Raw genomic sequence first — 27,700 nt, 5'->3', positions numbered from 1 at the left:
CCACAGTAAAGCTCACACTGAACCCTGAAGAGCTCCATGTTCATCACTGCTGACCCAAAAGTACAAGAACAGTCGGTTCCAATCTGCTCACAGCTTTATAAAGAAGCCAAAGAGGTTCTGAGAGTCTTTTCTGTGGAACCAAGAATCCGGTCTGGAACCTTTTGGATCGATGGATCAACTTTGTGTCTGTAGGACGAATACTGCTGAGAAGAACACCATGTCTATAGTGAAGTATGGTGGTGGCTCAGTGATACTCTGGGACTGCTTTGCTTCCTCTGGTGCCGGAAACCTGCAGCATGTGGAGAAAAAGATGCTCACTGGACCTTCAAACAGGACAATGATCCCAAGCATACCACAAAGTCCACCTAGATTTGGTTTCAGAAGAAGTCCTAGAAGATACGAGAGTGACCATCAGTCACCTGACTTGAAAATCTCTGGTGGGATTAGAAAAACGAGGCTGCAGTTCCGGTCTGTAAAGTAAACCCACCCTGGAAAAGATTGGTTAAAACAAATCAACATTTTAACGACCCGACTCACCTCATCACTTCTTCTGAAGAACTTCAGAACATGAAGGAACGAAACGCTCCACAGTGATGACTTTATTATAGCAAACATGGTTGAAGTTATATATGTGGTCCCTCTGAAGGAGAAGATCATTGTTCTAAAGCCTGTGCAGAACCAGAACACACACTGGGTCGGACACTTTTAATAAACCTTGAATAAATTCTTTATTGTTCTGGTTTTGCCTGCGATGGACTGGGGACCTGTCCAGGATGGACCCCGCCTCTTCCCCATAGACTGCTGGAGATGGGCACCAGTTACCCCGTGGCCCAGTATGGAAGAGGAGATATAGAAGATGAATGAATGTTCTGCTTTTTATTCCAACTGGTCTAAATAAGTGAGGGGATAAAATGGCACAATGGCTTTCCGTACCCACAGAAACAGAGACGTCAGTACTGGAGACTCACCTGAGGTCATATGACTTCAGGTGAGTTTCTGTTTATTTTTCACTGCTCTGTTATTCCATCCAAAAGTAGTGCAACGTTACCTGCGAGTGGAGGTCACATGACCTGCTGATCCTCAGACAGGTGAGCTTTAAACTTGGGAGACTGGTCCAGTTAGATCAATCAGAACCATTCAGACACTCTGGGTCTCCTTTACAAACTAGAACACATATCAGAACTCTTTACACCTGCAGCTCAACCAATCAGTGAATCAATCAGTAAATTCAATCAACCAATCAGATGTTTTAGATAATCAGTCTCATTTTGTCCAAAGAACCAGAAATTGGTCCAAATATTGGGTGGTCCAATAGCTTTAAATGACGTTTCTGCCTGTCCAGGTCCAGAAACATGATTCAGATCAGAACACCGAACTTCTCCTTTTCATTCAGAACATCCAAAAGCCATTAAATTAAAAGCTTCATCGGCAAAAATCTTCTGGTTTCGATCCAGTTCATCAGAGCAAAAGTCAGCAGCTGTAGAGCAGATCGATAGAGACAGACCTATCTCTGCACCAGAACCAGAACCTGCTACCTGCTGGTAAAAAAAAAAAAGAAGAGGTAACTAACAATCACTGGACTTATTGTGAATATTCTATCAGAATCAGTCAGTCCATTTGGTTCTGTTTGGGTCAGTCCTCTGTGGTTCTGCTCAGTTCAGAATCACAACTGTCCTTATAAGTTAATCTATTCCTGATCACTGAGTTTTATCCGTCCTGCAGAAGGTTCTGCTGATTCTCCGCTAGGCCAGTAAGTCCTGATGTTCTGAGAGAAATATCGGGCTTTCTGCCGGACCATCAGTTGATGGCTCTCCTCTCATGTGTTGAAGGCTTCTTCAGGCCACGTTACGGGTACCAAACATCAGTTCTGATGTGGGCGGAGCCCCGTCTGTGATGTCACGCCGGCGCTGAACCTCAGGACACCTGGATCACCTCCATGCTGCTGGAAAACCCGGACTGGCTCGCCACCCTCCTCATTTCCTCCCTGGATCTGCTGTCTGTCATTCCGTCTCCGAACTCCATCTGGCAGCTCCGCCTCTTCAGCTGCTTCTCGAAGCTGCTCTCTTCATGCCAGCTCCTCCTGGAGTCGCCGCGGTCTCCGGCCCGCTGCCGGCTGCGGCGCTGGACCGCATCCAGGCCGTGGCTGCAGCTGTACGGGGCGAAGCTGCTGCCGGCGCTGCTCAGGATGGAGGAGGAGGAGTAGAACCGTGTGGTTTCAGAGGAAAGGAACCAGCCGCCCGTCAGCGAGGAGGCGGAGACTGTGATGGGCCCCAGCAGGATGTCTGAATGCCAGCCTTTCAGGGTGGAGCCAGAACCGGGTTGGGCCAGCTGCTGCTGGCTGTGCGAGAGGCCCAACAGGAAGCTGGTGGTGTTCTCCTCCATGCTGCCGCTGCGCTGCAGGTGCTGCAGACAGTTTGGAGTGGTGGCTCGAGGTTTGGGGGCAAGGCTAGAGGCCGGTGGCGCCGCTCGCTCCGACCCGTTCGCCTCCTCCTTATCCGGGCTCCGCTCTGGAGTCGACTGTTCTGACACTTCCTGCACCGGAGAGAACTGGCATGCTTTGCTGCTCGTCTCTTTGAAGGACGCAGTTTTGTAGAAGTCATCCCCCAATCCACCGTGAGGGCCAAACGCTCGGTGGGCGGAGCTCCCGCTCGGCTCGCCGAACGACTTGATGTCCAGAGAAAAGGAGCGCTTAAGTCGGGCGCTGTCCTCTGGGCTGTCGGCGAGCTGCACACTGCTCAGAACCTCAGCCAGCTGCTCAGGAGCGTCGGCCAGAACGCAGGGCAGCATGAGGGGCTCCATTGGTGGCTCCACCTCCTCCGGATCAGCTGGTGGCTCGGCGCCGGGCGCCTTCTGTCTACTCTCGATACCATCGGGGCTTTTTATGTTCTTCTCAAAGTCCAGCAGCTGACCCAGGAAGTTAAAGTTCGGAGAGATGGTCGGCCTCTTCTCCTTCACGAACCTGACGGAGGAGAGAAACATACGGGTCAGAGTGAGGTCACCATGGTAACACAGTGATGTCACTGAGGAACTGCCGTGACATCACTTATTGTAACCATTCAAGCATTTTACATCTACAGAGCCACATCTCCCCAGCTTCCTCCCCCACAGGTCCAAGCTGGAATCGAACCAACAACTTTCTGACTGCAGGATGACGACCCATCAGGCTGGAGGCCCGGTGGTACCACAGCCTCAGGGTAGCATCATGGTTGGACCAGGAACTTGAAACTTACCTACAAATAATTTAATGTGAGACTTTAGAGGCAGAAATCTAAACTGGCAAAGAATCAAGTTGCTAATAAAATGTGTGAACATTTATACAACAATGACCTGTTTGAAGAGTTTCAGTCAGGTTTCAGAGCTCATCATAGCACTGAAACAGCTCTGCTGAAAGTCACTAATGATATTCTTATGGCCTCAGATAATGGACTTGTGTCTGTTCTGGTTCTGTTAGATCTCAGTGCTGCATCTGATCCAGTCGATCATAATATTCTCTTAGAAAGGCTGGAATATGCTGTAGGGATCAGGGGAACAGCGCTAGGCTGGTTTAAATCTTATCTGTCTGACAGATTCCAGTTTGTTCATGTAAATAATAAATCATCTTTAAACTCCAGGGTTAATTGTGGAGTACCACAGGGTTCAGTACTTGGGCCAATTCTCTTTACTATATATATGCTTCCAATAGGTCAAATTATCAGGCAGCATAGAATAAATGTTCACTGTTACGCTGATGATACTCAGCTTTACTTATCCATAAATCCTGATGAACCCAACCAGTTAGATAGACTACAAGCAGGTCTTGAAGACATAAAAACTTGGATGACTTTAAATTTTCTGCTTCTAAATTCAGACAAGACAGAAGTTGTCGTCTTTGGACCAGAGTCTTTAAAAAATAAACTGCTTAGTCAATCACTTAACCTGGATGGCATTAAATTGACCTCCAGTAATAAAGTAAAAAACCTTGGTGTTAACTTTGACTAGGACATGTCATTTAAATCCCATATTAAACAGGTTTCTAGGATTTCCTTCTTTCATCTCCAGAACATTGCCAAAATTAGAAATATCCTGTCCAGGAGTGACGCTGAAAAACTAGTCCATGCATTTGTTACTTCAAGGCTGGACTATTGTAATTCTTTACTATCAGGATGTCCACAAAATGCAGTTAAAAGCCTTCAGCTGATTCAAAATGCTGCAGCAAGAGTTCTGATGAAAATTAAAAAGAGAGATCATATTTCTCCTATTTTAGCTTCCCTTCATTGGCTCCCTATTAAATCCAGAACATAATTTAAAATTCTCCTCCTCACATATAAAGCCCTTAATGATCTAGCTCCATCATACATCAGAGATCTGATTGGTCCATATGTTCCTAACAGAGCACTTCGTTCTCAGACTGCAGGTTTACTGGTGGTTCCTAGAGTCTCTAGAAGTAGAATGGGAGGCAGATCCTTTAGTTATCAGGCTCCTCTCCTGTGGAACCAGCTCCCAGTTTTAGTCCGTGAGGCAGACACCCTGTCTACTTTTAAGGCTAGGCTTAAAACTTTCCTTTTTGATAAAGCTTATAGTTAGAGTGGCTTAGTTTATCCTGAGCTATCTCTGTAGTTATGCTGCTATAGGCTTAGGCTGCTGGAGAACATAATGAACACTTTCACCCTCTTTGCTACATTCTCATACTACTCTCCAATTCTGCATTATTTGCTGTTATTTCAGTTTTTAACTTTGTTCTCTCTTTTCTCTTCCTAGAAGCTACACCTGGCCTGACTCTGTGTCTACCTGTGACACCTTTCTGGAGAGGGGCATCATCCAAGCTTCTGCTGGCAACAACTTAATGCTCACCTTCTACAGATGATCCACATGGCCCTGTCTTTCAGTGTTTAACCCTTTCTCTCTCCTAGACATGGCTACTGACTGAGCTTCTACTGTAACTAACTCTATGTTCTCTCTTTCAGACTCTAACCTTGAAAACTGGATCAGAGTTTATCTGTTCTTTCTTTCTAGATGAAACAACTAAAGGAGCTACATCCATTAACATTTACTTTTCCTTCCCATAGAAAGTACTCCTGGATCAGTGCTTCTTTGTTCTCTTTGTGTCTCTGCTCTGTTCTCTCAAACCTCCAGTCGGTCGTGGTAGATGGCCGCTCACACTGAGCCTGGTTCTGGTTCTGCTGGAGGTTTCTTCCTGTTAAAAGGGAGTTTTTCCTCTCCACTGTCGCTACATGCATGCTCAGTATGAGGGATTGCTGCAAAGTCAACACCAGTGACTGTCCACTGTCTCTACATGCTCATCCAGGAGGAGTGAATGCTGCAAGTCACTGACTGGATGCAATCTGCTGGGTTTCCTTAGATAGAAAAACTTTTTATCCAATTTGAATAAATAACTGAATCTGACTGAACTGTTCAATGATTAGGATTAATTGGAATGTATGAACCTGACTGTTGTGAAGAACCTTGAGACAACATGTGTTGTGAATTGAAGTTATAGAAATAAACTGAATTGAATTGAAAAAATAAATTATAATGAAAATAAAACTTTCCACAACTAATAATAAGAATGAAGTTGTGTTGCTCAGATGTTGGTGCTGCTACTGAAACATCCAGAGTTTTTAATACGCGCCTGTCTCTTTAAATGAAAGCTGCAGCTGCTTTTACTCTGGCTCCTGGTGTATGAGATGACCTGGTGGCCTGGTGGCCCAGTGGACCTGCAATCTTTTCTCAAACAGACTTTTCAAAACAAGAGTACAGAAGGCATGTGGGTCAGTTTCGAAAAGGTTGGAAAGAGTGCATCATTTCAAAATAAGAGCGTGTTTGCATGGTATAAAATGAATAGTTTTGGATGATTACGTCGTTTTTGTCAGCGTGTCATTAGCACGGTATCACGGCACCATCACTGGTGACACAACGGAACCACTGTGACAAGCAGAACCAGGACAAGTTCTTTAAAAGCCACCAGCAGCGTGTACTGTCCCTTTAAAGCTTGGACTGGACATCATTTCAAGAGACAGTGACACACTGAAACACCACAAGCAGCAATAATCCAGACCAACACTAGGTAAGGTTCTGGTTCTTACCTGTACGCCTCATCCAGAGACATGTCCATCCTCTTCATGATGTAGGCAATGGCGATGGTGGCGGAACGTGAGATTCCTGCCAGGCAGTGAACCAGGACCCGAGCGTTTGAGGCTTTGGCCTTCTCTAAAACACAGCAGAGATTGACCTGATTAGGACCAGGACCAGGATCTGGACCAGTTAGCTGACAATGAAATGGTACCCACCAATGAACTCCACGGATCGGTCCAGCCAGGGAAGGATCTTCTCGCAGAACGAGTCGTTGACAGGAACTCTCAGGAAGTGGGAATCTGGGATAAAGTCCGGTTTGGGACAGGTGTTGCTGGCATTCAGGACGTAGACAATGTCGTTCTGCTGCATCAGCTCCTGAAACAGAGACACGGAGTAGAACTGGATCAGAACACATAACAAACAACTTTGTGGAGTTGTAAATAAACCAGAACCGATCCATCTGCGTCACCTTGTTGAGGACATCTCTTTGGCAGCCCAGGTACAAGTGTGGAAGGATCCGAGTCGGACCAACGTTGGTGACAGTGAGGCAGGGCTGAGAGATGCAGGATGGAACCAGAGCGGACTTCCCCTCACAGAGACCCGGAAACAGCTGGGAGAACTCAGAGAACCCTCCTGAATCCACAAAAACGGAACCACAAAGATGAACTGCTGTCTGATCCAGATTAGTTCTACTTGAAAGCATCAGATGTTCCCACATTGGACCAGAGACAACATGTTCTGTCACAGGAAGCCTGGACCACACCTGAGCATGTCCCACTGAATATACAGGTCCTTCTCAAAATATTAGCATATTGTGATAAAGTTCATTATTTTCCATAATGTCATGATGAAAATTTAACATTCATATATTTTAGATTCATTGCACACTAACTGAAATATTTCAGGTCTTTTATTGTCTTAATACGGATGATTTTGGCATACAGCTCATGAAAACCCAAAATTCCTATCTCACAAAATTAGCATATCATTAAAAGGGTCTCAAAACGAGCTATGAACCTAATCATCTGAATCAACGAGTTAACTCTAAACACCTGCAAAGGATTCCTGAGGCCTTTAAAACTCCCAGCCTGGTTCATTACTCAAAACCCCAATCATGGGTAAGACTGCCGACCTGACTGCTGTCCAGAAGGCCACTATTGACACCCTCAAGCAAGAGGGTAAGACACAGAAAGAAATTTCTGAACGAATAGGCTGTTCCCAGAGTGCTGTATCAAGGCACCTCAGTGGGAAGTCTGTGGGAAGGAAAAAGTGTGGCAGAAAACGCTGCACAACGAGAAGAGGTGACCGGACCCTGAGGAAGATTGTGGAGAAGGGCCGATTCCAGACCTTGGGGGACCTGCAGAAGCAGTGGACTGAGTCTGGAATAGAAACATCCAGAGCCACCGTGCACAGGCGTGTGCAAGAAATGGGCTACAGGTGCCGCATTCCCCAGGTCAAGCCACTTTTGAACCAGAAACAGCAGCAGAAGCGCCTGACCTGGGCTACAGAGAAGCAGCACTGGACTGTTGCTCAGTGGTCCAAAGTACTTTTTTCGGATGAAAGCAAATTCTGCATGTCATTCGGAAATCAAGGTGCCAGAGTCTGGAGGAAGACTGGGGAGAAGGAAATGCCAAAATGCCAGAAGTCCAGTGTCAAGTACCCACAGTCAGTGATGGTCTGGGGTGCCGTGTCAGCTGCTGGTGTTGGTCCACTGTGTTTTATCAAGGGCAGGGTCAATGCAGCTAGCTATCAGGAGATTTTGGAGCACTTCATGCTTCCATCTGCTGAAAAGCTTTATGGAGATGAAGATTTCATTTTTCAGCACGACCTGGCACCTGCTCACAGTGGCAAAACCACTGGTAAATGGTTTACTGACCATGGTATCACTGTGCTCAATTGGCCTGCCAACTCTCCTGACCTGAACCCCATAGAGAATCTGTGGGATATTGTGAAGAGAACGTTGAGAGACTCAAGACCCAACACTCTGGATGAGCTAAAGGCCGCTATCGAAGCATCCTGGGCCTCCATAAGACCTCAGCAGTGCCACAGGCTGATTGCCTCCATGCCACGCCGCATTGAAGCAGTCATTTCTGCAAAAGGATTCCCGACCAAGTATTGAGTGCATAACTGTACATGATTATTTGAAGGTTGACGTTTTTTGTATTAAAAACACTTTTCTTTTATTGGTCGGATGAAATATGCTAATTTTGTGAGATAGGAATTTTGGGTTTTCATGAGCTGTATGCCAAAATCATCCGTATTAAGACAATAAAAGACCTGAAATATTTCAGTTAGTGTGCAATGAATCTAAAATATATGAATGTTAAATTTTCATCATGACATTATGGAAAATAATGAACTTTATCACAATATGCTAATATTATGAGAAGGACCTGTACATGGCTGGACCACTGCATCAACTGTTGCTAGGCAACGAGACTCTAAGCAGAACCCAGGTCCAACAGGAACCTGATAAACTGCAGTCTGGACCATACCTGAACCCAGACTAGGTCCAAAGTAAGGTCACCAAAGCGCATTTATCACCGCCGTCCTTTCCATCAGAATCAAAGTTTAAATGGGTCACAGGAAGTTGGACTTTTCCTGACTCAGTTTTGCTTTTGATCCTTTTCCAATTTTTCCACAATCATAGTTTAAGTTTTTAGGATTTCTCCAGATTTTCCCACAGAATGTTCAGTAGACAGTGTGATAATAGTTCTGACCCGGTGAAACATTCAGAACCACAGTTCTGGTTCAGCCAGAATTTAAAGTTGTCTAGAGACGTGATGGGGTGGATCAAACATGAAGCCAGATTCAGCTGTAAAGCCATTCATTTATTAAGCATCTTCAACAAGAACCCAACCTAAATGACAGAACCCAAGTAGAACCGGTGTGACAGTGAGTTAGTGGTGGTATTGTGTTGAAGGTGTTCTGATGGAACCACCAATGACAACAATCTGAAGCTGCCTTGTAGGTATGGCAGAACCAGAAGATGTTCTTGAGAAGAACTTAGATATCCAGAAGGAGCATCAGCCAGTAGGCCTGAGTTTGGCCCCTGCAGAATCAGGCTGGGACTGGATTCAGGAGGAGCAGCTGATAATCTGACAGGTTCTGGACCATCAGGAGAGGTTTCACGGGGAGAGAAGAAGGAACTGAACCAGGAGTTGGAGTTGAGTTGGACAGTTGATGGCCAGAGACAGATGCAGAGGTTCCTGTGCCTGGATAATCTATCTAATCAGTGGGATGAGCAGAACCAGACACACAGTCTGGGTTCTGGTTCTGTGATCTTCTACAGGAGTAGAAACGGAAACTTCCCTTTAGGTCTGCTTGTTGTGTAACAGCTGAACGTCAGAGCAGTCGGAGGAGAGTCTGGAAGTTTGAGGGTGAAGTCACTGGAGCAGCATTACATCAGCGTTACATAACAACCCTCAGAGGAGGAGGCGGAGGAGGAGGAGGGAGTCATCGTCATCACAGTTACGGTGGCTAGCATCTCATCCTGCTTATCCCAGATCAATGAGCTGATCCAGACCTGCCGAAGGTCCTGCTCTGAACAGACTGGTTTCCAGTTCCTCGTCAGCAGCTGGTGGGGATCCTATCCAGAATCTCCCAGCAGGAACCCTCTGTGTTTTCATTACAGGAACAGAAATAAAACTAGAACCTTCTGGGATCTTTGTTTCCTTCAGGAGCTCCAGCCTTGTCCCTTTTGCTGAGTTCGGATCAGCTAGGACCAGGGCTGGGAACCTTATTTAAAAAAGTAACTACTTATAGTTACTTCTCCCAAAAAGCAACTGAGTTAGTAACTTCATATGGTCGGAGTTGCTGGTCACGGACGTGGATCATTTCTTTGTTCCAGGACAGAACTTGCAGATCAGATGCACATTTTTGTCTTTAGCTTCAGCGAACGTGAAACGCTGCCTATTCTTCCAACTGTCCAACGCTGTCTTTGAATTTACAAAACTCCCCTCCATCGTCATCTTTCTCTCTAGTTGTTGGTTTATTCTGTCTGTGTGGTGAAAACCCGCCTACCTGATGTCTTCTCAGCCAATCGGCATCACATGTCGCTATTTATCCGTGTCCCCCCTCCCCCACATGCTGCTTTTTCCTTGAAGAGCTTTAAAAAACACTCACTGCAGCTGTGGGAGAAAAGCAGCAGACTGTGCTCTTATTAAACCCCACTTATTGAGTTGTAGACATCGTAACAGCATTATGGAAATGAGAAAAGTAATTAGTTAGATTACTCCTCGCCGTTATTTTGCAACGCCGTTACTCCCAACACTGGTTAGAAGAAAGATTCATTGTTTCTGACAGGTTTCATTTATTCTAACTAACAGGATTTAAAACCACAACTTTGAGGTTGATACTGGAACATGAGGTCTTCTATGCTCAGATCAGAGCAGAGGAGGAACTGACCTGAGAGGAGGTGCACAGAGGGGAAGCTCCTCTCCAGCTTTACCAGCAGAACACTGAGGAACGAGTCAGTGACAAGAGCAGCCAGGTCCGAAGAGTTCTGATCGTAGACAACCACCTCCTGACCGGCCTGCAGCTCCAACTGAGACAGAGAAGCATCAAACATCATCTAACATGTGGGAGCTTCCAGGTCACTTCCTGTCAGACACCTTTAACTCAGAGAGAGAAATGTCAGCATAAGAACTAGCTAACCTCCTGACTCCACCTGTCTAACCTCCTGACTCCACCTGTGGAACCTCCTGACTCCACCCGTGAGCCGTCTCATTGGGGTGCAAGTTTTCAAGTCTTTCACATGTTGTTAGCTTTAAGGATTCACGGGTTTCAACACATTTTACCAACCAATCTAAAAAGTGTGGCTTGCATTTCTATACCTCCTGAGTCAATACTTTGTTGAACCACCTTTGAACATCTACAGACTGAAGGTCTTGACTGTTCTTTGTAAAACATCTCAACAGTGTCTGAACATCAGTTTTCGAGTCTCGTCACAGAATCTCAGTTGGGTTTAGGTCTGGAATTTGACTAGGCCATTCTAGCAGCTGATCTAAACCATTGCCATTGTATCTCTGGCTGTATGTTCAGGGTGGTTGCCCTCCTGGAAGGTGAACCTTCATCCCAGTCTCCAGTCTTCTACAGCCTCTAACAGGTTTTCTTCCAGGATTGTCCTGGATTTAGCTCCATCCATCTTCACATTAACTCTGACCAGTTTCCCTGTCCCTGCTGAAGAAAAACATCTCCACAGCATGATGATGAGAGCACCTCCTTCCACATATTTGCATTTCTTCATGCCAATCTTCCATCAGGTCAGATTTGTGACGTCCAAGACAAATAGTTGTGCTGTGGTCAGATCCCACCTGAGTTTAGGATCTCTGCAGCTCCTCTAGTTACCATGTGCCTCTTGGCTGCTTCTCTGATTAATACTCTCCTAGTCTAGCCTGTCAATTTAAGTGGATGTCCATGTCTTAGTAGGTCTGCAGGTGGTCCATCCTCTCTCAGTGTTCAGATGATGCATTGAACAGAACTCTGGGAGATGTTTAAAACCTGAGATGTTGTTGCAGAACCTAGCCCTGCTTTGAACTAATCCAGAACCTTCTCCTTGACCTGTCTGCTGTATTCCTTGGTCTTCACGATGCCGGTTGTAAAGTTCTAAAGACTCTCTGAGGCCATAACAGGACTCTGGTTGCTGATTAGTGGACTTCTGCAGGCAGCAGGTTGTCAAGGACTTTATTTAGGGTTATTAAGTTGATTGAGTGAATATAAATGCATGCCACACTTTTCAGATTGTTATCTGTAGAAAATGTATAGACTGAAGAATGTGGACGCAACTTAAGAAAATGTGAAAGAATTCTGGGATTCTGTGTCCTGTCCCACCTTCTGACTCCACTTGTGTCCTGTCTCACTTTCTGACTCCACCTGTGTCCTGTCTCACCTTCTGACTCCACCTGTGTCCTGTCTCACCTTCTGACTCCACTTGTGTCCTGTCTCACTTTCTGACTCCACCTGTGTCCTGTCTCACCTTCTGACTCCACCTGTGTCCTGTCTCACCTTCTGACTCCACCTGTGTCCTGTCTCACTTTCTGACTCCACCTGTGTCCTGTCTCACCTTCTGACTCCACCTGTGTCCTGTCCCACCTTCTGACTCCACCTGTGTCCTGTCCCACCTTCTGACTCCACCTGTGTCCTGTCTCACCTTCTGACTCCACCTGTGTCCTGTCTCACTTTCTGACTCCACCTGTGTCCTGTCTCACTTTCTGACTCCACCTGTGTCCTGTCTCACTTTCTGACTCCACCTGTGTCCTGTCTCACCTTCTCACTCCACCTGTGTCCTGTCCCACCTTCTGACTCCACCTTTGTCCTGTCCCACCTTCTGACTCCACCTGTGTCCTGTCTCACCTTTTGACTCCACCTGTGTCCTGTCTCACCTTCTGACTCCACCTGTGTCCTGTCTCACTTTCTGACTCCACCTGTGTCCTGTCTCACCTTCTCACTCCACCTGTGTCCTGTCCCACCTTCTGACTCCACCTTTGTCCTGTCCCACCTTCTGACTCCACCTGTGTCCTGTCTCACCTTCTGACTCCACCTGTGTCCTGTCTCACTTTCTGACTCCACCTGTGTCCTGTCTCACCTTCTGACTCCACCTGTGTCCTGTCTCACTTTCTGACTCCACCTGTGTCCTGTCTCACCTTCTGACTCCACCTGTGTCCTGTCTCACTTTCTGACTCCAACTGTGTCCTGTCTCACCTTCTGACTCCACCTGTGTCCTGTCTCACCTTCTGACTCCACCTGTGTCCTGTCTCACTTTCTGACTCCACCTGTGTCCTGTCTCACCTTCTGACTCCACCTGTGTCCTGTCTCACTTTCTGACTCCACCTGTGTCCTGTCTCACCTTCTGACTCCACCTGTGTCCTGTCTCACTTTCTGACTCCACCTGTGTCCTGTCTCACCTTCTGACTCCACCTGTGTCCTGTCTCACTTTCTGACTCCACCTGTGTCCTGTCTCACCTTCTCACTCCACCTGTGTCCTGTCCCACCTTCTGACTCCACCTTTGTCCTGTCCCACCTTCTGACTCCACCTGTGTCCTGTCTCACCTTCTGACTCCACCTGTGTCCTGTCTCACTTTCTGACTCCACTTGTGTCCTGTCTCACTTTCTGACTCCAACTGTGTCCTGTCTCACCTTCTCACTCCACCTGTGTCCTGTCCCACCTTCTGACTCCACCTGTGTCCTGTCTCACCTTCTCACTCCACCTGTGTCCTGTCCCACCTTCTGACTCCACCTGTGTCCTGTCCCACCTTCTGACTCCACCTGTGTCCTGTCTCACCTTCTGACTCCACCTGTGTCCTGTCTCACCTTCTCACTCCACCTGTGTCCTGTCCCACCTTCTGACTCCACCTTTGTCCTGTCCCACCTTCTGACTCCACCTGTGTCCTGTCTCACTTTCTGACTCCACCTGTGTCCTGTCTCACCTTCTGACTCCACCTGTGTCCTGTCTCACTTTCTGACTCCACCTGTGTCCTGTCTCACCTTCTGACTCCACCTGTGTCCTGTCTCACCTTCTGACTCCACCTGTGTCCTGTCTCACCTTCTCACTCCACCTGTGTCCTGTCCCACCTTCTGACTCCACCTGTGTCCTGTCCCACCTTCTGACTCCACCTGTGTCCTGTCTCACTTTCTGACTCCACCTGTGTCCTGTCTCACTTCTGACTCCACCTGTGTCCTGTCTCACTTTCTGACTCCACCTGTGTCCTGTCTCACCTTTCTGACTCCACCTGTGTCCTGTCTCACCTTCTGACTCCACCTGTGTCCTGTCCCACCTTCTGACTCCACCTGTGTCCTGTCTCACCTTCTGACTCCACCTGTGTCCTGTCTCACTTTCTGACTCCACCTGTGTCCTGTCTCACTTCTGACTCCACCTGTGTCCTGTCTCACTTTCTGACTCCACCTGTGTCCTGTCTCACCTTCTGACTCCACCTGTGTCCTGTCTCACCTTCTGACTCCACCTTTGTCCTGTCCCACCTTCTGACTCCACCTGTGTCCTGTCTCACTTTCTGACTCCACCTGTGTCCTGTCTCACCTTCTGACTCCACCTGTGTCCTGTCTCACTTCTGACTCCACCTGTGTCCGTCTCACCTTCTGACTCCACCTGTGTCCTGTCTCACCTTCTGACTCCACCTGTGTCCTGTCTCACTTTCTGACTCCACCTGTGTCCTGTCTCACCTTCTGACTCCACCTGTGTCCTGTCCCACCTTCTGACTCCACCTGTGTCCTGTCCCACCTTCTGACTCCACCTGTGTCCTGTCTCACCTTCTGACTCCACCTGTGTCCTGTCTCACCTTCTGACTCCACCTGTGTCCTGTCTCACTTTCTGACTCCACCTGTGTCCTGTCTCACTTTCTGACTCCACCTGTGTCCTGTCTCACCTTCTGACTCCACCTGTGTCCTGTCTCACTTTCTGACTCCACCTGTGTCCTGTCTCACCTTCTGACTCCACCTGTGTCCTGTCTCACCTTCTGACTCCACCTGTGTCCTGTCTCACCTTCTGACTCCACCTGTGTCCTGTCTCACCTTCTGACTCCACCTGTGTCCTGTCTCACTTTCTGACTCCACCTGTGTCCTGTCTCACCTTCTCACTCCACCTGTGTCCTGTCCCACCTTCTGACTCCACCTTTGTCCTGTCCCACCTTCTGACTCCACCTGTGTCCTGTCTCACCTTTTGACTCCACCTGTGTCCTGTCTCACCTTCTGACTCCACCTGTGTCCTGTCTCACCTTCTGACTCCACCTGTGTCCTGTCTCACCTTCTGACTCCACCTGTGTCCTGTCTCACTTTCTGACTCCACCTGTGTCCTGTCTCACCTTCTGACTCCACCTGTGTCCTGTCTCACTTTCTGACTCCACCTGTGTCCTGTCTCACCTTCTCACTCCACCTGTGTCCTGTCCCACCTTCTGACTCCACCTTTGTCCTGTCCCACCTTCTGACTCCACCTGTGTCCTGTCTCACCTTCTGACTCCACCTGTGTCCTGTCTCACTTTCTGACTCCACCTGTGTCCTGTCTCACCTTCTCACTCCACCTGTGTCCTGTCCCACCTTCTGACTCCACCTGTGTCCTGTCCCACCTTCTGACTCCACCTGTGTCCTGTCCCACCTTCTGACTCCACCTGTGTCCTGTCTCACCTTCTGACTCCACCTGTGTCCTGTCTCACTTTCTGACTCCACCTGTGTCCTGTCTCACTTTCTGACTCCACCTGTGTCCTGTCTCACTTTCTGACTCCACCTGTGTCCTGTCTCACCTTCTCACTCCACCTGTGTCCTGTCCCACCTTCTGACTCCACCTTTGTCCTGTCCCACCTTCTGACTCCACCTGTGTCCTGTCTCACCTTCTGACTCCACCTGTGTCCTGTCTCACCTTCTGACTCCACCTGTGTCCTGTCTCACCTTCTGACTCCACCTGTGTCCTGTCTCACTTTCTGACTCCACCTGTGTCCTGTCTCACCTTCTCACTCCACCTGTGTCCTGTCCCACCTTCTGACTCCACCTGTGTCCTGTCTCACCTTCTCACTCCACCTTTGTCCTGTCCCACCTTCTGACTCCACCTGTGTCCTGTCTCACCTTCTGACTCCACCTGTGTCCTGTCCCACCTTCTGACTCCACCTGTGTCCTGTCTCACCTTCTGACTCCACCTGTGTCCTGTCTCACTTTCTGACTCCACCTGTGTCCTGTCTCACTTTCTGACTCCACCTGTGTCCTGTCTCACCTTCTCACTCCACCTGTGTCCTGTCTCACCTTCTCACTCCACCTTTGTCCTGTCCCACCTTCTGACTCCACCTGTGTCCTGTCTCACCTTCTGACTCCACCTGTGTCCTGTCCCACCTTCTGACTCCACCTGTGTCCTGTCTCACCTTCTGACTCCACCTGTGTCCTGTCTCACCTTCTGACTCCACCTGTGTCCTGTCTCACTTTCTGACTCCACCTGTGTCCTGTCTCACCTTCTGACTCCACCTGTGTCCTGTCTCACTTTCTGACTCCACCTTTGTCCTGTCCCACCTTCTGACTCCACCTGTGTCCTGTCTCACCTTCTGACTCCACCTGTGTCCTGTCTCACCTTCTGACTCCACCTGTGTCCTGTCTCACCTTCTGACTCCACCTGTGTCCTGTCCCACCTTCTGACTCCACCTGTGTCCTGTCCACCTTCTGACTCCACCTGTGTCCTGTCTCACTTCTGACTCCACCTGGTCCTGTCTCACTTCTGACTCCACCTTGTCCTGTCTCACCTTCTGCACTCCACCTGTGTCCTGTCCCACCTTCTGACTCCACCTGTGTCCTGTCCCACCTTCTGACTCCACCTGTGTCCTGTCTCACCTTCTGACTCCACCTGTGTCCTGTCTCACCTTCTGACTCCACCTGTGTCCTGTCTCACTTTCTGACTCCACCTGTGTCCTGTCTCACCTTCTGACTCCACCTGTGTCCTGTCTCACCTTCTGACTCCACCTGTGTCCTGTCTCACTTCTGACTCCACCTGTGTCCTGTCTCACCTTCTGACTCCACCTGTGTCTGTCTCACCTTCTGACTCCACCTGTGTCCTGTCCTCACCTTCTGACTCCACCTGTGTCCTGTCTCACCTTTCTGACTCCACCTGTGTCCTGTCTCACTTTCTGACTCCACCTGTGTCCTGTCTCACTTTCTGACTCCACCTGTGTCCTGTCTCACTTTCTGACTCCACCTGTGTCCTGTCTCACCTTCTGACTCCACCTGTGTCCTGTCTCACTTTCTGACTCCACCTGTGTCCTGTCTCACCTTCTGACTCCACCTGTGTCCTGTCCCACCTTCTGACTCCACCTGTGTCCTGTCCCACCTTCTGACTCCACCTGTGTCCTGTCTCACCTTCTGACTCCACCTGTGTCCTGTCTCACTTTCTGACTCCACCTGTGTCCTGTCTCACTTTCTGACTCCACCTGTGTCCTGTCTCACTTTCTGACTCCACCTGTGTCCTGTCTCACCTTCTCACTCCACCTGTGTCCTGTCCCACCTTCTGACTCCACCTTTGTCCTGTCCCACCTTCTGACTCCACCTGTGTCCTGTCTCACCTTTCTGACTCCACCTGTGTCCTGTCTCACTTTCTGACTCCACCTGTGTCCTGTCTCACTTTCTGACTCCACCTGTGTCCTGTCTCACCTTCTGACTCCACCTGTGTCCTGTCTCACTTTCTGACTCCACCTGTGTCCTGTCTCACCTTTCTGACTCCACCTGTGTCCTGTCTCACTTTCTGACTCCACCTGTGTCCTGTCTCACCTTCTGACTCCACCTGTGTCCTGTCTCACTTTCTGACTCCACCTGTGTCCTGTCTCACTTTCTGACTCCACCTGTGTCCTGTCTCACCTTCTGACTCCACCTGTGTCCTGTCCCACCTTCTGACTCCACCTGTGTCCTGTCCCACCTTCTGACTCCACCTGTGTCCTGTCTCACCTTCTGACTCCACCTGTGTCCTGTCTCACTTTCTGACTCCACCTGTGTCCTGTCCCACCTTTCTGACTCCACCTGTGTCCTGTCTCACCTTCTGACTCCACCTGTGTCCTGTCTCACTTTCTGACTCCACCTGTGTCCTGTCTCACCTTCTGACTCCACCTGTGTCCTGTCTCACCTTCTGACTCCACCTGTGTCCTGTCTCACTTTCTGACTCCACCTGTGTCCTGTCTCACTTTCTGACTCCACCTGTGTCCTGTCTCACCTTCTGACTCCACCTGTGTCCTGTCTCACTTTCTGACTCCACCTGTGTCCTGTCTCACCTTCTGACTCCACCTGTGTCCTGTCCCACCTTCTGACTCCACCTGTGTCCTGTCCCACCTTCTGACTCCACCTGTGTCCTGTCTCACTTTCTGACTCCACCTGTGTCCTGTCTCACCTTCTGACTCCACCTGTGTCCTGTCTCACTTTCTGACTCCACCTGTGTCCTGTCTCACCTTCTGACTCCACCTGTGTCCTGTCTCACTTTCTGACTCCACCTGTGTCCTGTCTCACCTTCTGACTCCACCTGTGTCCTGTCTCACCTTCTGACTCCACCTGTGTCCTGTCCCACCTTCTGACTCCACCTGTGTCCTGTCCCACCTTCTGACTCCACCTGTGTCCTGTCTCACCTTCTGACTCCACCTGTGTCCTGTCTCACTTTCTGACTCCACCTGTGTCCTGTCTCACTTTCTGACTCCGCCTGTGTCCTGTCTCACTTTCTGACTCCACCTGTGTCCTGTCTCACCTTCTCACTCCACCTGTGTCCTGTCCCACCTTCTGACTCCACCTTTGTCCTGTCCCACCTTCTGACTCCACCTGTGTCCTGTCTCACCTTTTGACTCCACCTGTGTCCTGTCTCACCTTCTGACTCCACCTGTGTCCTGTCTCACTTTCTGAGTCCACTTGTGTCCTGTCTCACTTTCTGACTCCACCTGTGTCCTGTCCCACCTTCTGACTCCACCTTTGTCCTGTCCCACCTTCTGACTCCACCTGTGTCCTGTCCCACCTTCTGACTCCACCTGTGTCCTGTCTCACCTTCTGACTCCACCTTTGTCCTGTCCCACCTTCTGACTCCACCTGTGTCCTGTCCCACCTTCTGACTCCACCTGTGTCCTGTCTCACCTTTCTGACTCCACCTGTGTCCTGTCTCACTTTCTGACTCCACCTGTGTCCTGTCTCACTTTCTGACTCCACCTGTGTCCTGTCTCACCTTCTGACTCCACCTGTGTCCTGTCTCACCTTCTGACTCCACCTGTGTCCTGTCTCACCTTCTGACTCCACCTGTGTCCTGTCCCACCTTCTGACTCCACCTTTGTCCTGTCCCACCTTCTGACTCCACCTGTGTCCTGTCTCACCTTCTGACTCCACCTGTGTCCTGTCTCACTTTCTGACTCCACCTGTGTCCTGTCTCACTTTCTGACTCCACCTGTGTCCTGTCTCACCTTCTGACTCCACCTGTGTCCTGTCTCACTTTCTGACTCCACCTGTGTCCTGTCTCACTTTCTGACTCCACCTGTGTCCTGTCCCACCTTCTGACTCCACCTGTGTCCTGTCTCACCTTCTGACTCCACCTGTGTCCTGTCTCACTTTCTGACTCCACCTGTGTCCTGTCTCACTTTCTGACTCCACCTGTGTCCTGTCTCACCTTCTGACTCCACCTGTGTCCTGTCCCACCTTCTGACTCCACCTGTGTCCTGTCCCACCTTCTGACTCCACCTGTGTCCTGTCTCACCTTCTGACTCCACCTGTGTCCTGTCTCACTTTCTGACTCCACCTGTGTCCTGTCTCACTTTCTGACTCCACCTGTGTCCTGTCTCCTTTCTGACTCCACCTGTGTCCTGTCTCACCTTCTGACTCCACCTGTGTCCTGTCCCACCTTTCTGACTCCACCTTGTCCTGTCCACCTTCTGACTCCACCTGTGTCCTGTCTCACTTTCTGACTCCACCTGTGTCCTGTCTCACCTTCTGACTCCACCTGTGTCCTGTCTCACCTTCTGACTCCACCTGTGTCCTGTCTCACCTTCTGACTCCACCTGTGTCCTGTCTCACTTTCTGACTCCACCTGTGTCCTGTCTCACCTTCTGACTCCACCTGTGTCCTGTCCCACTTCTGACTCCACCTGTGTCCTGTCCCACCTTCTGACTCCACCTGTGTCCTGTCTCACCTTCTGACTCCACCTGTGTCCTGTCTCACTTTCTGACTCCACCTGTGTCCTGTCTCACTTTCTGACTCCACCTGTGTCCTGTCTCACTTTCTGACTCCACCTGTGTCCTGTCCCACCTTCTGACTCCACCTGTGTCCTGTCTCACCTTCTGACTCCACCTGTGTCCTGTCTCACTTCTGACTCCACCTGTGTCCTGTCTCACTTTCTGACTCCACCTGTGTCCTGTCTCACCTTCTCGACTCCACCTGTGTCCTGTCGACCTTTCTGACTCCACCTGTGTCCTGTCCCACCTTCTGACTCCACCTGTGTCCTGTCCCACCTTCTGACTCCACCTGTGTCCTGTCTCACCTTCTGACTCCACCTGTGTCCTGTCTCACTTTCTGACTCCACCTGTGTCCTGTCTCACCTTCTGACTCCACCTGTGTCCTGTCTCACCTTCTGACTCCACCTTTGTCCTGTCCCACCTTCTGACTCCACCTGTGTCCTGTCCCACCTTCTGACTCCACCTTTGTCCTGTCTCACCTTCTTACTCCACCTTTGTCCTGTCCCACCTTCTGACTCCACCAGTGTCCTGTCTCACTTTCTGACTCCACCTGTGTCCTGTCCCACCTTCTGACTCCCCCTTTGTCCTGTCCCACCTTCTGACTCCACCTTTGTCCTGTCCCACCTTCTGACTCCACCTGTGTCCTGTCTCACTTTCTGACTCCACCTGTGTCCTGTCTCACCTTCTGACTCCACCTGTGTCCTGTCTCACCTTCTGACTCCACCTGTGTCCTGTCTCACTTTCTGACTCCACCTGTGTCCTGTCTCACCTCCTGACTCCACCTGTGTCCTGTCCCACCTTCTGACTCCACCTGTGTCCTGTCCCACCTTCTGACTCCACCTGTGTCCTGTCTCACCTTCTGACTCCACCTGTGTCCTGTCTCACTTTCTGACTCCACCTGTGTCCTGTCTCACTTTCTGACTCCACCTGTGTCCTGTCTCACTTTCTGACTCCACCTGTGTCCTGTCTCACCTTCTCACTCCACCTGTGTCCTGTCCCACCTTCTGACTCCACCTTTGTCCTGTCCCACCTTCTGACTCCACCTGTGTCCTGTCTCACCTTTTGACTCCACCTGTGTCCTGTCTCACCTTCTGACTCCACCTGTGTCCTGTCTCACTTTCTGACTCCACCTGTGTCCTGTCTCACCTTCTGACTCCACCTGTGTCCTGTCTCACTTTCTGACTCCACCTGTGTCCTGTCTCACCTTCTGACTCCACCTGTGTCCTGTCTCACTTTCTGACTCCACCTGTGTCCTGTCTCACCTTCTGACTCCACCTGTGTCCTGTCTCACTTTCTGACTCCACCTGTGTCCTGTCTCACCTTCTGACTCCACCTGTGTCCTGTCTCACTTTCTGACTCCACCTGTGTCCTGTCTCACCTTCTCACTCCACCTGTGTCCTGTCCCACCTTCTGACTCCACCTTTGTCCTGTCCCACCTTCTGACTCCACCTGTGTCCTGTCTCACCTTCTGACTCCACCTGTGTCCTGTCTCACTTTCTGACTCCACCTGTGTCCTGTCTCACCTTCTCACTCCACCTGTGTCCTGTCCCACCTTCTGACTCCACCTGTGTCCTGTCCCACCTTCTGACTCCACCTGTGTCCTGTCCCACCTTCTGACTCCACCTTTGTCCTGTCTCACCTTCTGACTCCACCTGTGTCCTGTCTCACTTTCTGACTCCACCTGTGTCCTGTCTCACTTTCTGACTCCACCTGTGTCCTGTCTCACCTTCTGACTCCACCTGTGTCCTGTCCCACCTTCTGACTCCATCTTTGTCCTGTCCCACCTTCTGACTCCACCTGTGTCCTGTCTCACCTTCTGACTCCACCTGTGTCCTGTCTCACTTTCTGACTCCACCTGTGTCCTGTCTCACCTTCTCACTCCACCTGTGTCCTGTCCCACCTTCTGACTCCACCTGTGTCCTGTCCCACCTTCTGACTCCACCTGTGTCCTGTCCCACCTTCTGACTCCACCTTTGTCCTGTCTCACCTTCTGACTCCACCTGTGTCCTGTCTCACTTTCTGACTCCACCTGTGTCCTGTCTCACCTTCTGACTCCACCTGTGTCCTGTCTCACTTTCTGACTCCACCTGTGTCCTGTCTCACCTTCTGACTCCACCTTTGTCCTGTCTCACTTTCTGACTCCACCTGTGTCCTGTCCCACCTTCTGACTCCCCCTTTGTCCTGTCCCACCTTCTGACTCCCCCTTTGTCCTGTCCCACCTTCTGACTCCACCTTTGTCCTGTCTCACTTTCTGACTCCACCTGTGTCCTGTCTCACCTTCTCACTCCACCTGTGTCCTGTCCCACCTTCTGACTCCACCTTTGTCCTGTCCCACCTTCTGACTCCACCTGTGTCCTGTCTCACCTTCTGACTCCACCTGTGTCCTGTCTCACTTTCTGACTCCACCTGTGTCCTGTCTCACCTTCTCACTCCACCTGTGTCCTGTCCCACCTTCTGACTCCACCTGTGTCCTGTCCCACCTTCTGACTCCACCTGTGTCCTGTCCCACCTTCTGACTCCACCTTTGTCCTGTCTCACCTTCTGACTCCACCTGTGTCCTGTCTCACTTTCTGACTCCACCTGTGTCCTGTCTCACTTTCTGACTCCACCTGTGTCCTGTCTCACTTTCTGACTCCACCTGTGTCCTGTCTCACCTTCTGACTCCACCTGTGTCCTGTCCCACCTTCTGACTCCATCTTTGTCCTGTCCCACCTTCTGACTCCACCTGTGTCCTGTCTCACCTTCTGACTCCACCTGTGTCCTGTCTCACTTTCTGACTCCACCTGTGTCCTGTCTCACCTTCTCACTCCACCTGTGTCCTGTCCCACCTTCTGACTCCACCTGTGTCCTGTCCCACCTTCTGACTCCACCTGTGTCCTGTCCCACCTTCTGACTCCACCTTTGTCCTGTCTCACCTTCTGACTCCACCTGTGTCCTGTCTCACTTTCTGACTCCACCTGTGTCCTGTCTCACTTTCTGACTCCACCTGTGTCCTGTCTCACTTTCTGACTCCACCTGTGTCCTGTCTCACCTTCTGACTCCACCTGTGTCCTGTCTCACTTTCTGACTCCACCTGTGTCCTGTCTCACCTTCTGACTCCACCTGTGTCCTGTCTCACTTTCTGACTCCACCTGTGTCCTGTCTCACCTTCTCACTCCACCTGTGTCCTGTCCCACCTTCTGACTCCACCTTTGTCCTGTCCCACCTTCTGACTCCACCTGTGTCCTGTCTCACCTTCTGACTCCACCTGTGTCCTGTCTCACTTTCTGACTCCACTTGTGTCCTGTCTCACTTTCTGACTCCACCTGTGTCCTGTCCCACCTTCTGACTCCACCTTTGTCCTGTCCCACCTTCTGACTCCACCTGTGTCCTGTCCCACCTTCTGACTCCACCTTTGTCCTGTCTCACCTTCTTACTCCACCTTTGTCCTGTCCCACCTTCTGACTCCACCAGTGTCCTGTCTCACTTTCTGACTCCACCTGTGTCCTGTCCCACCTTCTGACTCCCCCTTTGTCCTGTCCCACCTTCTGACTCCACCTTTGTCCTGTCCCACCTTCTGACTCCACCAGTGTCCTGTCTCACTTTCTGACTCCACCTGTGTCCTGTCCCACCTTCTGACTCCCCCTTTGTCCTGTCCCACCTTCTGACTCCCCCTTTGTCCTGTCCCACCTTCTGACTCCACCTTTGTCCTGTCTCACTTTCTGACTCCACCTGTGTCCTGTCTCACCTTCTCACTCCACCTGTGTCCTGTCCCACCTTCTGACTCCACCTTTGTCCTGTCCCACCTTCTGACTCCACCTGTGTCCTGTCTCACCTTCTGACTCCACCTGTGTCCTGTCTCACTTTCTGACTCCACCTGTGTCCTGTCTCACCTTCTCACTCCACCTGTGTCCTGTCCCACCTTCTGACTCCACCTGTGTCCTGTCCCACCTTCTGACTCCACCTGTGTCCTGTCCCACCTTCTGACTCCACCTTTGTCCTGTCTCACCTTCTGACTCCACCTGTGTCCTGTCTCACTTTCTGACTCCACCTGTGTCCTGTCTCACTTTCTGACTCCACCTGTGTCCTGTCTCACTTTCTGACTCCACCTGTGTCCTGTCTCACCTTCTGACTCCACCTGTGTCCTGTCCCACCTTCTGACTCCATCTTTGTCCTGTCCCACCTTCTGACTCCACCTGTGTCCTGTCTCACCTTCTGACTCCACCTGTGTCCTGTCTCACTTTCTGACTCCACCTGTGTCCTGTCTCACCTTCTCACTCCACCTGTGTCCTGTCCCACCTTCTGACTCCACCTGTGTCCTGTCCCACCTTCTGACTCCACCTGTGTCCTGTCCCACCTTCTGACTCCACCTTTGTCCTGTCTCACCTTCTGACTCCACCTGTGTCATGTCTCACTTTCTGACTCCACCTGTGTCCTGTCTCACTTTCTGACTCCACCTGTGTCCTGTCTCACTTTCTGACTCCACCTGTGTCCTGTCTCACCTTCTGACTCCACCTGTGTCCTGTCTCACCTTCTCACTCCACCTGTGTCCTGTCCCACCTTCTGACTCCACCTTTGTCCTGTCCCACCTTCTGACTCCACCTGTGTCCTGTCTCACCTTCTGACTCCACCTGTGTCCTGTCTCACTTTCTGACTCCACCTGTGTCCTGTCTCACCTTCTGACTCCACCTGTGTCCTGTCTCACTTTCTGACTCCACCTGTGTCCTGTCTCACCTTCTCACTCCACCTGTGTCCTGTCCCACCTTCTGACTCCACCTTTGTCCTGTCCCACCTTCTGACTCCACCTGTGTCCTGTCTCACCTTCTGACTCCACCTGTGTCCTGTCTCACTTTCTGACTCCACTTGTGTCCTGTCTCACTTTCTGACTCCACCTGTGTCCTGTCCCACCTTCTGACTCCACCTTTGTCCTGTCCCACCTTCTGACTCCACCTGTGTCCTGTCCCACCTTCTGACTCCACCTTTGTCCTGTCTCACCTTCTTACTCCACCTTTGTCCTGTCCCACCTTCTGACTCCACCAGTGTCCTGTCTCACTTTCTGACTCCACCTGTGTCCTGTCCCACCTTCTGACTCCCCCTTTGTCCTGTCCCACCTTCTGACTCCACCTTTGTCCTGTCCCACCTTCTGACTCCACCAGTGTCCTGTCTCACTTTCTGACTCCACCTGTGTCCTGTCCCACCTTCTGACTCCCCCTTTGTCCTGTCCCACCTTCTGACTCCACCTGTGTCCTGTCTCACCTTCTCACTCCACCTGTGTCCTGTCCCACCTTCTGACTCCACCTGTGTCCTGTCCCACCTTCTGACTCCACCTGTGTCCTGTCCCACCTTCTGACTCCACCTTTGTCCTGTCTCACCTTCTGACTCCACCTGTGTCCTGTCTCACTTTCTGACTCCACCTGTGTCCTGTCTCACTTTCTGACTCCACCTGTGTCCTGTCTCACTTTCTGACTCCACCTGTGTCCTGTCTCACCTTCTGACTCCACCTGTGTCCTGTCTCACCTTCTCACTCCACCTGTGTCCTGTCCCACCTTCTGACTCCACCTTTGTCCTGTCCCACCTTCTGACTCCACCTGTGTCCTGTCTCACCTTCTGACTCCACCTGTGTCCTGTCTCACTTTCTGACTCCACCTGTGTCCTGTCTCACCTTCTGACTCCACCTGTGTCCTGTCTCACTTTCTGACTCCACCTGTGTCCTGTCTCACCTTCTCACTCCACCTGTGTCCTGTCCCACCTTCTGACTCCACCTTTGTCCTGTCCCACCTTCTGACTCCACCTGTGTCCTGTCTCACCTTCTGACTCCACCTGTGTCCTGTCTCACTTTCTGACTCCACCTGTGTCCTGTCTCACTTTCTGACTCCACCTGTGTCCTGTCCCACCTTCTGACTCCACCTTTGTCCTGTCCCACCTTCTGACTCCACCTGTGTCCTGTCCCACCTTCTGACTCCACCTTTGTCCTGTCTCACCTTCTTACTCCACCTTTGTCCTGTCCCACCTTCTGACTCCACCAGTGTCCTGTCTCACTTTCTGACTCCACCTGTGTCCTGTCCCACCTTCTGACTCCCCCTTTGTCCTGTCCCACCTTCTGACTCCACCTGTGTCCTGTCTCACTTTCTGACTCCACTTGTGTCCTGTCTCACCTTCTGACTCCACTTGTGTCCTGTCTCACCTTCTGACTCCACCTGTGTCCTGTCTCACTTTCTGACTCCACCAGTGTCCTGTCTTACCTTTTTCTTAGCAGAGTGCTGCAGCAGCTCAGCGATCTGGACTTTGTCCTGCTGCAGCCTCCTCTTCATCAGCTTGGAGCAGTTCACATTCACCGCTTCCAGGATGTGGGACGTGTTGTAGTCCACAAAGGGGCGGCTGTCGATCAGAACCACCCGGTCCAACCCGCCCTCCAGCAGCACCACAAGAGCTTCTGCCCCGATGGCTCGCACCATGCTGGGCCGTGCCATCCTGGTTTCGGACTTGGTCCTACTCCCTTCCCGACCCTCCCTCCCTCCCACCCCACCCCACCCCACACCTCACTGCTGCAGGACCCTCTGTCTTCCTCTTCCTCCTCTGAGGCGTTCTGGTCAGGGTTGCAGAACACAGACACAGAATGAGGATGAAGCTCAGAGAGCAACCATGGTGTTGGACGGGTATGATGTCCTGATGAAGAGGAGCATGTAAGGAAGATGAAGTCGGTGAGACGTCAGGTGGTGTTCTGGGGGCGGGGCACACTCTTCATCATCACGCTGAAGATTCCTGAAACAAAAACATTCAGACTGATCAGAACCAAACTCCAAGAGGCACAATAAGTCGACATTGGATCAGAACCAAACTCTTTTCCAATGAAGGGAGAAGAGCTTTGATGTGGATGAAGACAACAGATTCCTGGTTAGAATCGGCAGAATTCCTGTTTTCAGTTCCCATCAGAATCAGCTTCAATGAGAGCAGCAGGACCCACAGAACATCGAATACTGATGGAAACAACAAGAAACAAAAGAACACTTCCCTTTGAAAAAGATTTTTGTAAAACAAAAAGAGGCACATCTGTGCATTAGCAATCGTAAGAATGCTGAAAGTCCAGTTTAAGGCGGAACATCTGGTGCCGAGACTGAAAGTCAAAGAAAAAGTTTGGATTCTCCTGTCGGCGCTCAGAACAACCGATCTTCACAAGAAAAGGTTCTTGCTAACCTTTCTGACCAGTTTGGGTCCAGTTCTGGCTACTGTTTTATCCACCTTTATCACTACTGGTTTTAATTATAAGGTGCGGCTGTGAAAAACCTTTGAATGGGCCAAAATGAGCAGGCGCTGCTCCGAAAACTGTTCTAAAAACTTCATGACCTAAAACAGAACCAGAACTCAGGTTTAGTCTCAGTAGCTGAAAACAAGCTGCTGGGTTCCCAGATCTTTTATTTCTACTAAATTTAACCAGGAAATGTAACATCAGCTTTACGAAGGTCGCTGAATTACCTGATCTTAAACAAGTCCAATAAGATGTTGAACAGTGTTCTCAGAACCATCAGAACATCTCACTCCTGATCCGCAGCTGTTTCTCAGAACGAGCCCAGAAATTTACGAGGGCATACGTCTGGTTCTGTGGAACAATCCAGGTTCATGTTCACACAGGTTCTATTCAGGAGCAACTTAAAGAAAACTTCAGCTGTTCCTTTAAGAAGGTGAAATTATTGCCAATAAAACCTTTTTGGATCTGCTGTTAAATAATAAATTGGAACAAATTTCCCTTAAATCAGCACTCTAGTAGATCACATAAAACCTGACTGTTTTCAACTTTAATTTAAATTCCTGAAATTAAAGCTAAACATCTATTAGCAACATTAATATGTGAGTGAATTTCAGCTTCATTTAACCTCATCAGCTCAGAACAAGATGTAGAAACTGTCAGCAAGAGTGTTGATATTTTAAGTCAAATTAAAGAAAATGAAAGCAGTAACACCATCAGAACCTCAGTCCTGTGGGTTTAACTCGTTTTTAATCAA

General features: G+C 50.2%; 1 protein-coding gene across 1 annotated transcript; it reads right to left on the bottom strand.

Moving 5' to 3' along the window:
* Window positions 1–954: 954 nt before the first annotated feature.
* Window positions 955–26,195, bottom strand: dusp16 (dual specificity phosphatase 16). Its single transcript, XM_047390088.1, has 6 exons — window positions 25,943–26,195; window positions 10,459–10,597; window positions 6,521–6,684; window positions 6,267–6,426; window positions 6,063–6,186; window positions 955–2,959 (listed from the first exon to the last, which is right to left on the bottom strand). The coding sequence occupies exons 1-6, from the start codon at window positions 26,168–26,170 to the stop codon at window positions 1,915–1,917; spliced, it is 1,860 nt and encodes a 619-aa protein (XP_047246044.1). The 5' UTR covers window positions 26,171–26,195; the 3' UTR covers window positions 955–1,914.
* Window positions 26,196–27,700: the final 1,505 nt, after the last annotated feature.

This window comes from Girardinichthys multiradiatus, chromosome 17, assembly GCF_021462225.1.
Source record: "Girardinichthys multiradiatus isolate DD_20200921_A chromosome 17, DD_fGirMul_XY1, whole genome shotgun sequence".
Taxonomy (NCBI): Eukaryota; Metazoa; Chordata; class Actinopteri; order Cyprinodontiformes; family Goodeidae; genus Girardinichthys; species Girardinichthys multiradiatus.
The sequence above is the reverse complement of the archived record's forward strand: the minus strand, read 5'-3'. Positions and strand labels throughout refer to the sequence as shown.

Excerpts from the sequence above, each read along its gene's own strand:
- dusp16 (XM_047390088.1), bottom strand. The coding sequence starts at position 26,170 with ATGGCACGGCCCAGCATGGTGCGAGCCATCGGGGCAGAAGCTCTTGTG. Across the intron at positions 10,598-25,942 it reads AGCACTCTGCTAAGAAAAAG|TTGGAGCTGCAGGCCGGTCA; the intron begins GTAAGACAGGAC and ends TCTCTGTCTCAG. Across the intron at positions 2,960-6,062 it reads TCTCTGGATGAGGCGTACAG|GTTCGTGAAGGAGAAGAGGC; the intron begins GTAAGAACCAGA and ends CTCCTCCGTCAG.